The sequence below is a fragment of the Jatropha curcas genome, chromosome 5 (genome assembly GCF_041381405.1).
Source record: "Jatropha curcas cultivar XTBG-Jc1 chromosome 5, XTBG_Jcur_1.0, whole genome shotgun sequence".
Classification (NCBI taxonomy): domain Eukaryota; kingdom Viridiplantae; phylum Streptophyta; class Magnoliopsida; order Malpighiales; family Euphorbiaceae; genus Jatropha; species Jatropha curcas.
The window spans coordinates 1959143-1973373 of record NC_143155.1 but is presented as its reverse complement, the minus strand read 5'-3'; the positions used below and the strand labels follow the sequence as shown (position 1 = coordinate 1973373).

Genomic DNA, 14231 nt, shown 5'->3' with positions numbered 1-14231 from the left:
GGATTCCTTCACTCGGTCAGTACCCTCATAGGTAACTCTAAGTTTTTCCCAGACTTCCGTTGCAGACTTACATCCAGAAACTTTGTTATATTCTGTTGGATCTAATCCACAGTGAAGAATATTAATGGCTTTTGCATTTATAGATATGTCATTCCAATCAGCATCATTATATTCTTCTTCTGTCTTTTCAACTCTTACATTGTCTACAGTTTTCATAGGAATACGAGGACCAGTAATAATGTATCTCCAACAATTTATATCAACTGATTTTATGAAATTTTCCATTTTGTTTTTCCAGTAAGAGTAATAATGTTTCTCCTACATCCACTCCCCAAGACGCATCTTGAGATCCTCTACTATGTTATCTCTTTTCAAGGGTAAGAGACAAACCAACAATGCAAGGAAATAGATAAACACCTAGATCTAACCTTTATCCCACTAGATTTTTCAAAGGTTCTAGTCAACCTCAACCCTTTCTGTTTTTGCTGAGAACAGAAACTCAAATCAAGACATTAGAATCTCACACAAGGAGAAGGTCGCTTAATAACCTATTATACCATAGCTTTTCACCTAAGCTATTACACAAAAGTTTTGAAAATAAAAAGCCTATCTACAACAGATTACAGAATCTATATAGACAGAGAGAAATGCAAATAAAAGCACAAGAAGAACATAAAACGAATTTAGAAAACAGATTTAAAGATCAGAATTGTTCTTCAAAAAATGTTGTTAATAAATTGTCTTTTCTCTTAAAAATTTTTCTTGAAGCAAAGAGACGAAAAGAAATAGGGGGATTGAAGAGAGAGCTTTGAGAGATTTAAACTTTAAACAATAGACTCATACTCTTTTGCCAAAACCCTATTCTTTTTACAAGAGGAAACGAATTTTATATGAAAAGATGATATTCTCTATTGAAGTTAACGTTGAGATTGTTGCTTTAATGAGCAATGAAGTTTCTAATGTTTTTTAAACTAACGAGACAATGCATGGGTTGCAATTAAAAGGGCTGTTTGACCACATTTAGTATTTATACATGCAAGGTTTGGAGATGAAAGGTTCAGTTTAGAAAACAGTGTAACATTTATATCAGAAACAGCCAGCTGTATCAGAAACAGATAGCTGTATTAAATCAGAAACTTCTTTTTAGATCAGAAAATACTTTTTGCAGAATTTCATTTAATAGCTACCAAGAATATTTACTCCAAAGATATTTTAGATGGAAAAACGTGAAGAGTAAAGATTTTGGCTATATTCTCTTAATAAATTTATTCAAAAATATTTCAAAACAATTTTGAGAGAGATAAAATAGATTTGTGCTTATAAAATTATTTACTCTCTATCCTCCAATAATTTCCTAAGACTTATTATAATACTAACTAATAGAAAATATTTTCATTAATCTTCATGGTCTTCAAATAAAAATCTTGGGATGTAGGAACTTCATTTATTCAATAATTTTCAATAACAATTTTTGCATAAAATAATATAAACACATACAAGAATATTAAATTTATTTATTTTGTATAATCATCAAAATCTCAAGAGAAAATTGACCATAGCAAACATAAACAATTGACAACATAACCTACTGATTAAATTATTGACCCATCCATCTAGTTATTTGGCGGATCAGTATAACACTGCTTTTAACTATATTGGAAAAAAATAAATTCAATATTATGGGTGTTTTTAATCCTTTGGGGGAAGGTAGGTATTTACGGTTACCTTCCTTAATTGGTCATAATAAACGACCGATTTTTGAATTCCTTAAAGACAGACTATGGAGCGGTTTAATTTTTTTGAACTTTTTTGAAAAGAAATTTTTTTTAACTTTTTTGAAAAGAAATAATGAATTATATAATATGACAAAAAAATTTATGCTTCTTATTATATTTGATATTATTATAATATAAAATAAATGTATTTGCGCAGGAAAAAGTTAAGATAGAGGTAAAAGAGCAAAAAAAGGGAAGAGATAAATAGTACTAATATTAATTGAAATTCATTATTTCCATAACTTATTACATATTTTTTTAGAAAAATAATTTTTTTATTTTTGATCTTTCTACAATCAATTATATAATAATAATAATAATAATAATAATAATAGCAACAACTACACAATAAATTGAAAAAATTACTACAATAATAATAATAATAATAATAATAATAATAATAATAATAATAATAATAATAATAGCAACAACTACACAATAAATTGAAAAAATTACTAAAATAAATATTATTATTATTCTTATTATTATTATCATTATTATTATTATTATTATTATTTTGTAATTTATTTTGTTTGCTAAGTTAGGAGATTAGAGAAACCTTTTACTATTCAAGTAAGTGAACATTTACACAATTGATTTAATTCAAGGAGAAAATGCTTAAATTAAGTCTAAAATAGACAAAATGCTTAAATTTTTAAATCTAAAAGTATATATATATATATACCTTTTTTGCTTGAACCTAATCTTATAAGTAAAGTTCGCCTATAAGTATAAGAGAAAAATTTATTTAGACCCGAATTTTTGTTCCCATTTATGGATCAGACCAACGAAATTAAAAAATTTTATTGAAACAAATGTATTTCTGACCATATATTTAAAAAAAATTATATTAATTTGATCCCAAGTAGCACCATAAACCCAGTGCAGACAAATTTTTTCAATAAAAACAATCTATTTACACGTATTCAAATATATCTTAATTATTAATCCAATAGAATTTTTTCTTTTCTTTTATATTGCAAAATAATTAGGAAATTCTCAATTATTCAGAGAGTTTTAGATGATCAAATTGTGATTTTAAAATTTCCACATTAGCGTACAATTATTATTAATGACGATGACGAGGAGAAGATAAAGAAAGAGATTTGTAGGTATTACTTGGATAGAGAGAGACGGACAAAACAATGCACCATTCATTCCCTATCACACGTTAAATGACCTTAAATACATCCACGTGTACGGTGGATATGAAATAACTTTTTCCACAACTGCTCTATAAATAGGAGTGAAATAACGCAGCTTAAAACCAATCCTTGAAGTGTTTTGAGCAATCAAATTCCCAAACTATAACTTCAAAGCCCAAAACCCTAAAACAGAAGAAAATGTCGAGCTGCGGTTCTGCCTGCAGATGCGGCTCTGGCTGCAGCTGCGGCAGCGGCAACGGGTAAAATTCTTGTCCTTTGTGATCTCTCTTTAATCATTTCCTTGTCTAATCTTGTAGAAAGATTATTGTTCTAATCTTGTTTTTCTTTTTACCTGCCTTTTTCTTTTCTTGGATTCCCTTAAACACCTTTTGAGTATTTTATATAAAGTTGATATATCTGAAATACCATATTTTCAGTAAAGAAAAATTAAAAAATATAATTTCTTTTATTAATATATTTAGTAAAACCCATTGAATCAAGTCAAATCAGTTTTATTTGCTTTCTAATATATTTAGTTAGCTATGGTTTTAACAGAAAAATCGAAATGTTTTCTATTCGATTCTGCTTTCGTTAAGCATAAACTAAATCAAAAGCGCCCAAAAATAACTAAAAAAAACCATATTTAGCCGAACAAACCGGATTTGATTGCAGTCCTATTTAATAATTTTCTTTTAGAACAATCTATAATTTCATATAATTCATGAATTGAGATACCAATTTGCAAATTGATGGGTTTAGAACTCATAATTTGAAAAAAAAAAAAAAATCTTTTTCTCAATGTTAAAATTTAGTTATTTCCTTGTTGTTGCAGATGTGGCATGTACCCTGACATTGCAGAGAGCACCAGAACTGAGACCCTCATTGCAGGAGTTGCACCCTCCAAGAAGTATGTCTTAAATATTATTCCTTTTTTTTAAATTATGCAAACTCCAAAATCTCATGGTTCAACTTCAAACATAATTTTAATACTACTGAATTATGATGCACAGAAACTCGTAGTCATGGGCATTTCCGCATTTCAAAAAAGTTTTCCTTCATTTCTCTGTTAAAATCCCCGTTTTGTTTCCTGGTTCCGCATTTCTTCATTTCCGTTTCCGTGCTGCTAATCCAAATTTCATTGTTAGGTTCAAATTTTCATGAAAAACAAATAAATAGATTATTTTTATAAAATTTGAACATAAAGAAGAGGAAATTGAGCTTTTGCAGGTTGAATGAGAGTTCTGAGATGAGCTTTGGAGCTGAGGGTGGTCATGGCTGCAAGTGTGGATCAAACTGCAGCTGTGATCCATGCAACTGCTAATGAGAAACCAGAAGGGAAAAGGCTCCAACAAAGCAGTTATTAGTCTTGGCCTTTTATGGTTAATCAGTTGAATTATGTGTAATAATCCATGTTTGCTGTAAATAAAAGAAGCCGTGGGTACCTTCTCAAACCCTGTCATGTGGGATTTGATTTCCTGTTCTTGTTATGTATTGTCTTGAACTTTTGCTTTGTTGGTCTTTAAGGAGCCTTTTGTGTCATTTTGGAAGGGGAACTTCAATTATGATATTGCTATTAAATGGTTAATATATCTCCTTTCATTGGTGTGTACTTTTGTTTTTCTTCTCTCTCTCTCTCTCTCTCTCTCTCTCTCTCTCCATTTGCTTAATTTTTTGGATTATTGACTTTTTTTTTTCTATGCTTAGAGTGTTTAGCTAATTTATTTGCTCATCAATAATCATGACCATCAACTTTAAACAATGGCGGAATCGTGCAAACGGACTGTCTGATTTGGTCAAAAGGATTAATTCTATTCAGAAAAAATAAATGTCTGGTGTGGGATTTATTCGAAATTATGGAAAATGAAAATCAAAACTGAAATTGAAAACCAAATAATCAAATTAAAAAGCGAAAATAATTCTATTTGGTTTTTGGTTTTTTCTAAAGTTTACTCACCCAAAGAATTAAGGGTTAGGCACCATAAAATGGCAGAGGTAAGGGTTGACAAATGGTGGTCAACGCCCTAGATTAAATAAAAATTAGATTCATTTAAATAATTGGTGTTAAAAAAATTAAGAAATAATGGAATATAAACATTATTATCTTTTGCAGGTTTTTATTTATTTATTTATTTATTTACGGACTGTGGGGGCATTGACAGGACCTTTTAAGACAATAATACAAGTCTTTGTTTACTTAAGAATCCATATATCTAAACTCACTCTCACAAGAAAGCTATAAAAAATTACTAAGTGATAAATGATGTAATGAAATGTATTTAAATATATTTTATATTAAATTATATTTCACTATTCAAGTGTTGAAAATTTGTTTAATATCGAAGTTAAAAACTCTATTAGAAAAATAAATTTAATTATTAAAAAATTAAATATGTTATTTAGTTATTTTGATTAAAAGTTTTTTATAGTTAAAATATGTCGAAACGAAGCAAAAATTTAATTTCGTAGAAGTTTAATTAAAAACTAAAATTTAAAATTCGACCAATGAAATTATACAATAAAATATTTATTATTCCTAGACCGGATTCATAAATCAATTTGAGTTATTCGAAAATCAGGTAAGAAACTCGAAAACCAAGCAAAACCGGGCCAAATAATTGAATTGAGCCAAACCGGTTCGAATCGAACCGGAATGGCACAAAATTCCAGAAAACCACTTTCTTTCTTTTCCCTTCTTCTTCTCCCTTCTTCTTCTCTTCTTCTTCGCAAGCGCCGTGTTCAGCGCCGTTCTTCGCCCCTCCTTTCCCATTTCCGGCCACCACTCCGCGAGAACGGGTGGCGATCGACTTTCTCACCTCCGCCAGTCGCTTTCCAGCCCTCTCACACGCAGATGAAGCCCCAGCGACGCAAATCGGAGCCGCCTCCTCCGACAGCTCTGCTCTTCCATCTCAGGCGTGGCCCCGTCGTTTCCGACCACTGTGCGCATGGAGAGCGGGCGCAAACGATCCTTCGTTGACTTGCGAACGCTTCCCCTCCACGAAGTCCGCCGTTTGGCTCCGTTTTGCGAAAACACCAGTGAAGGCGAAGGTGCAGTGGCTGCCAAGCATGATTCCGGTCATTTGGCTTGCCAAACCCATAAATAAATGATGGATTTGAACTCCTTGCAACTTTTCGAGTCGAACGGTATGATCATGGTTGAATTCTAGGTGATTTCGATTTTCCGGCCACCGTGCGGTCCGGCGAGGCCCAAAGAGACAGAATCTTTCTCTCTTCATGTATCTTTCTCTCTTCGCATGGACTGTGGAATCTTCGTCCGAATTTTGATCGGTACGCTCTAAGACCTAGTTACTCATTTTTTTATATAAATTCTAAACTTAAATTTAACAAGTTTGTGAAATAATTTAAGGTTTTTAGGAGAATCTGAACTTAAAGATTCAATTGTTAGGAATTGTGATTATATTGAATCATGGAAGTTGATAAGTGTAGATTATCTAGAATTGATTATTGTTGTGAATTAGAATTTGTGAATTAGAATTTGGGAAGTAAACTTTATACGACTATGATATTGGGCCTTATTATCCCTAAGTTTAAATCATGAAGCAATAACAAGCACTTATTCATCGTTATTAACTTGTAACTTAGTTGTTAGTTAAAGAATGTATTAACCTATGGTACAATTAACGATGATTTGATAGTGTAATGTGGTTTGAATTGAAAGAAAAGGGAGTAGAAGTATAATTGAATTATTTTGGATCTTAATTTTCATATGTGCGGTTCCTTGAGGAGAAATTAGCCATTTAGTTTGGTCTAAATCAATGACTATTAAGGATTAAGAGTCAAATAAGGTAAATAAATTAAATAATTGACGAGTTAATTAGAGACCAAAAATAAATTTAGTAAAAGGAAACCAATTAACGGAAAGATAGCAATTATTTTGAGAATTAGATTATATTATATTAAGGTAATGATAAATTAGGTCATTATAATGATATATATATATATATATATATATATATTGCCATAATGTTAGACATTTGAAATGATTAGTATCCGATGGAAGAGGGATTTGATTGATAAATTCTTGATAGTGATTATATGTCTATTTGGGAACAAATTTCGACAAAATCTAAATTTAGATATAAATAGGTTGTAGGGTTTATGTAGGTCAATCATTGAAAAATTTAATTTTGTTATTTTAATTTTGTATTAGTTTTAATCTTTTATTTTTATCTATCAAATATTTTAATTCATAAAATTATTTTAATTTGCAAAAATTATTTTATTAAACGCTTCAACTCAATAGATCAAATCAATTAAATACTTATCAAAATAGTTGAAAATGTGAAAATCATTGCTTCAAAAATAATCCATCGAAACTATATTTGGGACATAAAAGTTAAAAATCCAAAAAGCTATTATTGTTATTATAAAAATATGTGTAATGTTATCGAAATTTAAGGATCAAATACACAGTAAGTTATTCACGAAATTCAGAATGTCAGCTAAAATTAAGACATTTAAAAGTGAATTCATATATTTAGTCAATCTTTAATTAATAATATTTTTAAATGATTCTAATGTGAGCTAAGAAATCATTTTCATTTGGATATTTCCACAATTGATGGACTGGACATCTTCTCTCCCTAATATAATAGTTTTGATGTATCCTTTACTAAATCTTTTTTTTGTTTTTGTTGATTTGTCACATGAAAATTGATTTAAATCCTTAAACAAATGGAGGATTGTTTCACTTTGATGTAGACAACTTTGTCTAGTGGGTAAGTATGACTTTTTCTTTAAGTTGATATTAATCATATGATATCATCAAGGGTTTGAAGAGTACTTTGTAAAATACAATTTTTATTATTGAGCTAATTTTAATTATAAGTTTAATTACTCATTTGCAACCAATTTTGAGAATCACCCATCTAAAAACTAATATTTCTAAATTAAAATACAGATTTAATTTCACTTGCTGTCTCTAATCTCTAACAAATTGAAGTACGATAAAATGATAAATGTACAAGTTCATTAATCGGAAATGAAATTAAGTCTAAAATAGACAAAATGCTTAAATTTTTAAATCTAAAAGTATATATATACTGTTTTTGCTTTAGCCTAATCTTATAAGTAGAGTTTGCCTATAAGCATAAGAGAAAAATTTTAGACCGATTATGTTCCCATTTGTGGACCAAACTGATGGAATTAAAAAATTTTATTAAAACAAACGTATTTCTGACTATACATTTCAAAAAAATAATTATATTGATTTAATCCCAAGTAGTGCCATGAATCTAGCGTAGATAAGTTTTTTTAATAAATACAATCTATTTATGCGTATTCAAATGTCTTAATTATTAATCCAATAGAATTTTTATTTTCTTTTATATTGCAAAATAATTAGGAAATTCTCAATTAATTAGAGAATTTTAGATGATCAAATTGTGATTTTAAAATTTCCACACCAGCGTACAATTATTATTAATTACGATGACGAGGAGAAGATAAAGAAAGAGATTTGTAGGTATTACTTGGAGTAGGATAGCGAGAGACGGACAAAACAAGGCACTCATTCATTCCCTATCACACGTTAAGTGACCTTGGATATATCCACGTGTACGGTGGATATGAAATAACTTTTTCCACAACTGCTCTATAAATAAGAGTGAAATAATGCAACTAAAAACCCATCCTTGAAGTGTTTTGAGCAATCAAATTCCCAAACTAAAACCTCTTCAAAATCCTAAAGCCCAAAACACTAAAACAGAAGAAAATGTCTTGCTGCGGAGGAAACTGTGGCTGCGGTTCTGGCTGCATGTGCAGCGGCTGCGGCGGGGGGTAAAATTCTTGTCCTTTATAATCTCTCTTTAATCATTTCCTTGTCTAATCTTTTAGAAAGATTATTGTTCTAATCTTGTTTTTCTTTTTACCTGCCTTTTTCTTTTCTTGGATTCCCTTGAACACCTTTTGACTATTTTATATAAAGTTGATATATATGAAATACCATATTTTCAGTAAAGAAAAATTAAAAAATATAATTTATTTTATTAATATATTTAGGAAAACCCATTGAATCAAATCAAATCGGTTCAATTTGCTTTCTAATATATTTAGTTAGCTATGGTTTTAACAGAAAAATCGAAATGTTTTCTATTCGATTCTGCTTTCGTTAAGCATAAACTATACCAAAAGCGCCCAAAAATAACTAAAAAAACCATATTGAGCCGAACAAACCGGATTTGATTGTAGTCCTATTTAATAATTTTCTTTTAGAACAATCTATAATTTCATATAATTCATGAATTGAGATACCAATTTGCAAATTGATGAGTTTAGAACTCATAATTTAAAAAAAAAAAAAATCTTTTTCTCAATGTTAAAATTTAGTTATTTCCTTGTTGTTGCAGATATGGCATGTACCCTGACATTGCAGAGAGCACCAGAACTGAGACCCTCATTGCAGGAGTTGCACCCTCCAAGAAGTATGTCTTAAATATTATTCCTTTTGTTTAAATTATGCAAACTCCAAAATCTCATGGTTCAACTTCAAACATAATTTTAATACTACTGAATTGAATTATGATGCACAGAAACTCCTAGTCATGGGCATTTCCGCATTTCAGAAAAGTTTTCCTTCATTTCTCTGTTAAAATCCCCGTTTTGTTTCCTCTTCCCGCATTTCTTCATTTCCGTTTCCGTGCTGCTAATCCAAATTTCATTGTTAGATTCAAATTTTCATGAAAAACAAATAAATAGATTATTTTTATAAAATTTGAACATAAAGAAGAGGAAATGAATTGAGCTTTTGCAGGTTGAATGAGAGTTCTGAGATGAGCATTGGAGCTGAGGGTGGTCATGGCTGCAAGTGTGGATCAAACTGCAGCTGTGACCCATGCAACTGCTAATGAGAAACCAGAAGGGAAAGGCTCCAACAAAGTAGTTATTAGTCTTGGGCTTTTATGGTTAATCAGTTGAATTATGTGTAATAATCCATGTTTGGTGTAAATAAAAGAAGCCATGGGTACCTTCTCAAACCCTGTCGTGTGGGATTTGATTTCCTGTTGTTTCTTGTTTTATGTATTGTCTTGAACTTTTGCTTTGTTGGTCTTTAAGGAGCCTTTTGTGTTATTTTGGAAGGGGAACTTCAATTATGATATTGCTATTAAATGGTGAATGTATCTCCTTTCATTGTTGTCTACTTTTGTTTTTCTCCTCTCTCTCTCTCTCTCTCTCTCCATTTGCTTAATTTTTTGGATTATTGACTTTTTGTTCCTATGCTTAGAGTGTTCAGCTAATTTATTTGCTCATCAATAATCATGACTATCAACTTTTGAACAATGGCGGAATCGTGCAAACCGACTGTCTGATTCGGTCAAACGGATCAATTCTATTCAGAAAAAATAAATGTCTGGTGTGGGATTAATTCGAAATTATGGAGAATGAAAATCAAAACTGAAATTGAAAACCAAAAAATCAAATTAAAAACCGGAAATAATTCTATTTGGTTTTTGGTTTTTTCTAAAGTTTACTCACCCAAAGAATTAAGGGTTAGCCACCATAAAATGGCAGAGGAAAGGGTCGACAAATGGTGGTCAACGCCCTAGATTAAATAAAAATTAGATTCATTTAAATAATTAGTGTTGAAAATTAAGAAATAATGGAATATAAACATTATTCTCTTTTGCAGGTATTTATTTATTTATTTACGGGCGGTGGGGGGCATTGTCAGGATATTGACAGGATCTTTTAAGACAATAATACAAGTCTTTGTTTACTTAAGAATCCATGTATCTAAACTCACCCTCACAAGAAAGCTATAAAAAATTACTAAGTGATAAATGATGTAATGAGATGTATTTAAATATATTTTATATTAAATTATATTTCACTATTCAAGTATTGAAAATTTGTTTAATATCGAAGTTAAAAACTCTATTAGAAAAATAAATTTTAATTATTAAAAAATTAAATATGTTATTTAGTTATTTTGATTAAAAGTTTTTTATAGTTAAAATATTTCATATAATGAAACCACCCGAAAATTTAATTTCGTAAGAGTTTAATTAAAAATTAAAATTTAAAATTCGACCAATGAGATTATACAATAAGATATTTTATTATTGCTAAACCGGAGTCATAAATCAATTTGAGTTATTTGAAAATCAGGTAAGAAACTCGAAAACCAAGCAAAACCGGGCTAAATAATTGAATTGAGCCAAACCGGTTCGAATCTAACTGGACCTAGAAAATTCCAGAAAACCACTTTCTTTCTTTTCCCTTCTTCTTCTCTTCTTCTTTGCGAGTGCCAAGGTCAGCGTCGTTCTTCGCCCCTCCTTTCCCATTTCCGGCCACCACTCCTCGAGAACGGGTGGCAATCGACTTCCTCGCCTCCGCCAGTCGTTTTCCAGCCCTTTCACACGCAGATGAAGCCGGGCAGAGGTGCAGTGGCTGCCAAGCATGATTCCGGTTAGTTGGCTTGCCAAACCCATAAATAAATGATGGATTCGAACTCCTTGCAACTTTTTGAGTCCAACGGTATGATCACGGTTGAATTCTAGGCGATTTCGATTTTCCGTCCACCGTACACGGCGGTGAGACGGTCCGGCGAGGCCCCAAGAGACAGAATCTTCCTCTCTTCACGGGAATTGTGAAATCGTCGCCTGAATTTCGATTGGTACGCTCTAAGACCTACTTCCTCATTTGTTGATATAATCCAAACTTAAATTTAATGGATAATTTAGTGGATTTCGAATAAAATAGTTAATTGAAGGACTCTGAAATATTAGGTTTTGAAGTTTGTGAAATAATTTGAGGTTTTTAGGAGAATTTGAACTTAAGATTCAATTATTAGGAATTGTGACTATATTGAATCATGGAAGTTGATAAGTGTAGATTATCTAGAATTGATTATTGCTGTGAATTAGAATTTGAGAATTAGAATTTGGGAAGTGAACTTTATACGACTATGATATTGAGCTTTATTATCCCTAAGTGTAAATCATGAAGCAATAACAAGCACTTGTTCATCGTTATTAACTTGTAATTTGGTTGTTAATTAGTTAAAGAATGTATTAACCTATGGTACAATTAATGATGATTTGATAGTGTAATTTGGTTTGAATTGAAAGAGAAGAGAGTAGAAGTATAATTGAATTATTTTCGATCTTAATTTTCATATGTGCAGTTCCTTAAGCAGAAATTAGCTATTTATTTTGGTCTAAATCAATGACTATTAAGGATTAAGAGTCAAATAAGGCAAATAAATTAAATAATTGACGAGTTAATTGGAAACCAAAAATAAATTTAGTAAAAGGAAAACAATTGATGGAAAGATAGCAATTATTTTGAGAATTAGGTTATATTATATTAAGGTAATGATAAATTAGGTTATTAGAATGATATATGAGTGTATATGAGACCAAATCGGAAGATCTATTTTAATTAGAGAGCTAGGGAGCGACTATATATATATATATATATATATATATATATATATATATATATATATATATTTTTTGCCATAATAGTTAGACATTTGAAATGATTAGTATCTGATGTAAGAGCCAAGGGGATTCGATTGATAAATACTAGATAATGATTATATATCTATTTGGGAAACCCGCCGAAATTTCGACAAAATCTAAATTTAGATGTAAATAGGTTGTAAGGTTTATGTAGGTCAATCCCTTATTATTTAATTATTTTTATATTTATTTATTTATTTTCCAAGCATCACTTATTATATTATTATCATTTGTTACTTATATAAATATAAATATTTGTATTTGAATATAAATAACTAATTGCGCACCTGCATATGATATTTAAATGTTTGATATACTTGCATTTAATTGCAATGCTTGATTAATTATGATGTAACATTGCTATGCCTTGTTTGTGTGGAATTGGGATGAAGTAGGCCACTGTGCATTTGTGAGGACGGTCTTGAAAATGATGAAAATATGAAATTTGACCCTCGGCCAGGTATGGAGAGATCGTCGCCCTCGTGTGCACCTGATGATATGATACGGATGAAATAGAAAACCACAAAGTGGCCTCTTGTTGGTATGGAAAAGAAAAGAGAGTATAAAAAAATGAATGAATGAAATGAAATGAAATGAAAGGAATGAAATGAGACGGCTGGTCAAGTGAGGATTAAACCGGTAGGCCAGGTATGGTGGATCGGCTCCGTGGTGCACACGTCATGAGGGAATAGGTCATGTGGTGGGACGGCTCATCGGGGGTTTCGGTGACGCCATTCATTAATAAACTCATATCTCTTTTGTTTAACCTTTCAGGAAGTAGATTCTTCTATATCCCGTTAAAGCTCTGTTTCCTTCAATGCAGAGCTAAAAAGAAATTCTTTAATGCTAGTAATTAGTGTAATTGTGAGTGTACAAAATCTAATTGCTCTGATTGATATTGAACCTTACAGTTGTAGGAATTAAATCAATAAACTGATGAGGATGTTTAATTAAACATTTATGAAATCCTTGAATCTGTTAGCTCATATTGTGAATATATTGTATTATATTTGGGCCTGAGCTATAAATTGTTTAAGATGTTAAATTTGAGCCAAAGAATTATAAAATCATGAGATTTGTGGTGCATGACAATATGGGCTTAATGTTTGATTAAACATTAATATAGTTAAATTTTGTAATTTAGGTTTACTACAGGCGTTGGGGGTTTTAAGTTTACATAAACTTTAGTGCTAGTCCGGTCCATAAAAACTGGTTGAGACATATAATAGAGTTGAAGCCCCATCTTTTATTTTATTTTTTTTAATTTTTATTCCAGAGGTCAGATAAATATAACCAGCTGAGCGTTCAAAGAGCTCTTTTGTTATATACACACACATACATTCCCTTTTGCAACTTTATCTTAATTTACAAAATTAATTCTGTCTACCAAACTATAGTATTTTTTAACACGAGATAGTTTGTCTGAATGTATTTAAAATTTTTTTTTTTAAAAATTCTATTTAGCCTCAATATTTTTTTTAACAACTTTAATACTAATTTCAAATAAATCTATTTATGCTATATATAAAACAGAGAAAAAGGAAAAATGATGTGATTTTCGATAATACCCTTAATAAAATTTAAATATTTCTAAAGTAATTTTATTGATGACCAATTAAATTTTAGTTTAAATATTATGTTTATGAAACACCCCGAATTTTTATTTTCGAAAACTTTCGAATTTTTAATAAATCAAAAATATCGACTTTCAACTATTTGGGCTATATATATATCAAACAATCTCAATTCGAGCCCAAGTTTGTGAGTTGGGCCTAAGCCCAAATACATCATCGGAATTGTCGATTTGAGAATGATTAAAATTTTTGAGA

The 14231-nt window shown here is 30.2% G+C and overlaps 2 protein-coding genes across 2 annotated transcripts; both read left to right on the top strand.

Moving 5' to 3' along the window:
- The first annotated feature begins 3020 nt into the window (after positions 1 to 3020).
- Positions 3021 to 4529, top strand: LOC149496007 (metallothionein-like protein type 2). The gene is made up of 3 exons (XM_089721464.1): positions 3021 to 3180; positions 3753 to 3827; positions 4148 to 4529. Exons 1-3 carry the CDS (start codon positions 3119 to 3121, stop codon positions 4239 to 4241), a joined length of 231 nt encoding a protein of 76 aa, XP_089577590.1. The 5' UTR covers positions 3021 to 3118; the 3' UTR covers positions 4242 to 4529.
- Positions 4530 to 8555: 4026 nt separating this feature from the next.
- On the top strand, positions 8556 to 10076 carry LOC149496006 (metallothionein-like protein type 2). The gene is made up of 3 exons (XM_089721463.1): positions 8556 to 8716; positions 9286 to 9360; positions 9690 to 10076. The coding sequence occupies exons 1-3, from the start codon at positions 8652 to 8654 to the stop codon at positions 9781 to 9783; spliced, it is 234 nt and encodes a 77-aa protein (XP_089577589.1). The 5' UTR covers positions 8556 to 8651; the 3' UTR covers positions 9784 to 10076.
- The last annotated feature ends 4155 nt before the right edge of the window (positions 10077 to 14231 follow it).

Coding starts and splice junctions, on each gene's coding strand:
- LOC149496007 (XM_089721464.1), top strand. CDS start 3,119: ATGTCGAGCTGCGGTTCTGCCTGCAGATGCGGCTCTGGCTGCAGCTGC. Junction 3,181..3,752: donor AGCTGCGGCAGCGGCAACGG/GTAAAATTCTTG, acceptor TTGTTGTTGCAG/ATGTGGCATGTACCCTGACA. Junction 3,828..4,147: donor GGAGTTGCACCCTCCAAGAA/GTATGTCTTAAA, acceptor GAGCTTTTGCAG/GTTGAATGAGAGTTCTGAGA.
- LOC149496006 (XM_089721463.1), top strand. CDS start 8,652: ATGTCTTGCTGCGGAGGAAACTGTGGCTGCGGTTCTGGCTGCATGTGC. Junction 8,717..9,285: donor TGCAGCGGCTGCGGCGGGGG/GTAAAATTCTTG, acceptor TTGTTGTTGCAG/ATATGGCATGTACCCTGACA. Junction 9,361..9,689: donor GGAGTTGCACCCTCCAAGAA/GTATGTCTTAAA, acceptor GAGCTTTTGCAG/GTTGAATGAGAGTTCTGAGA.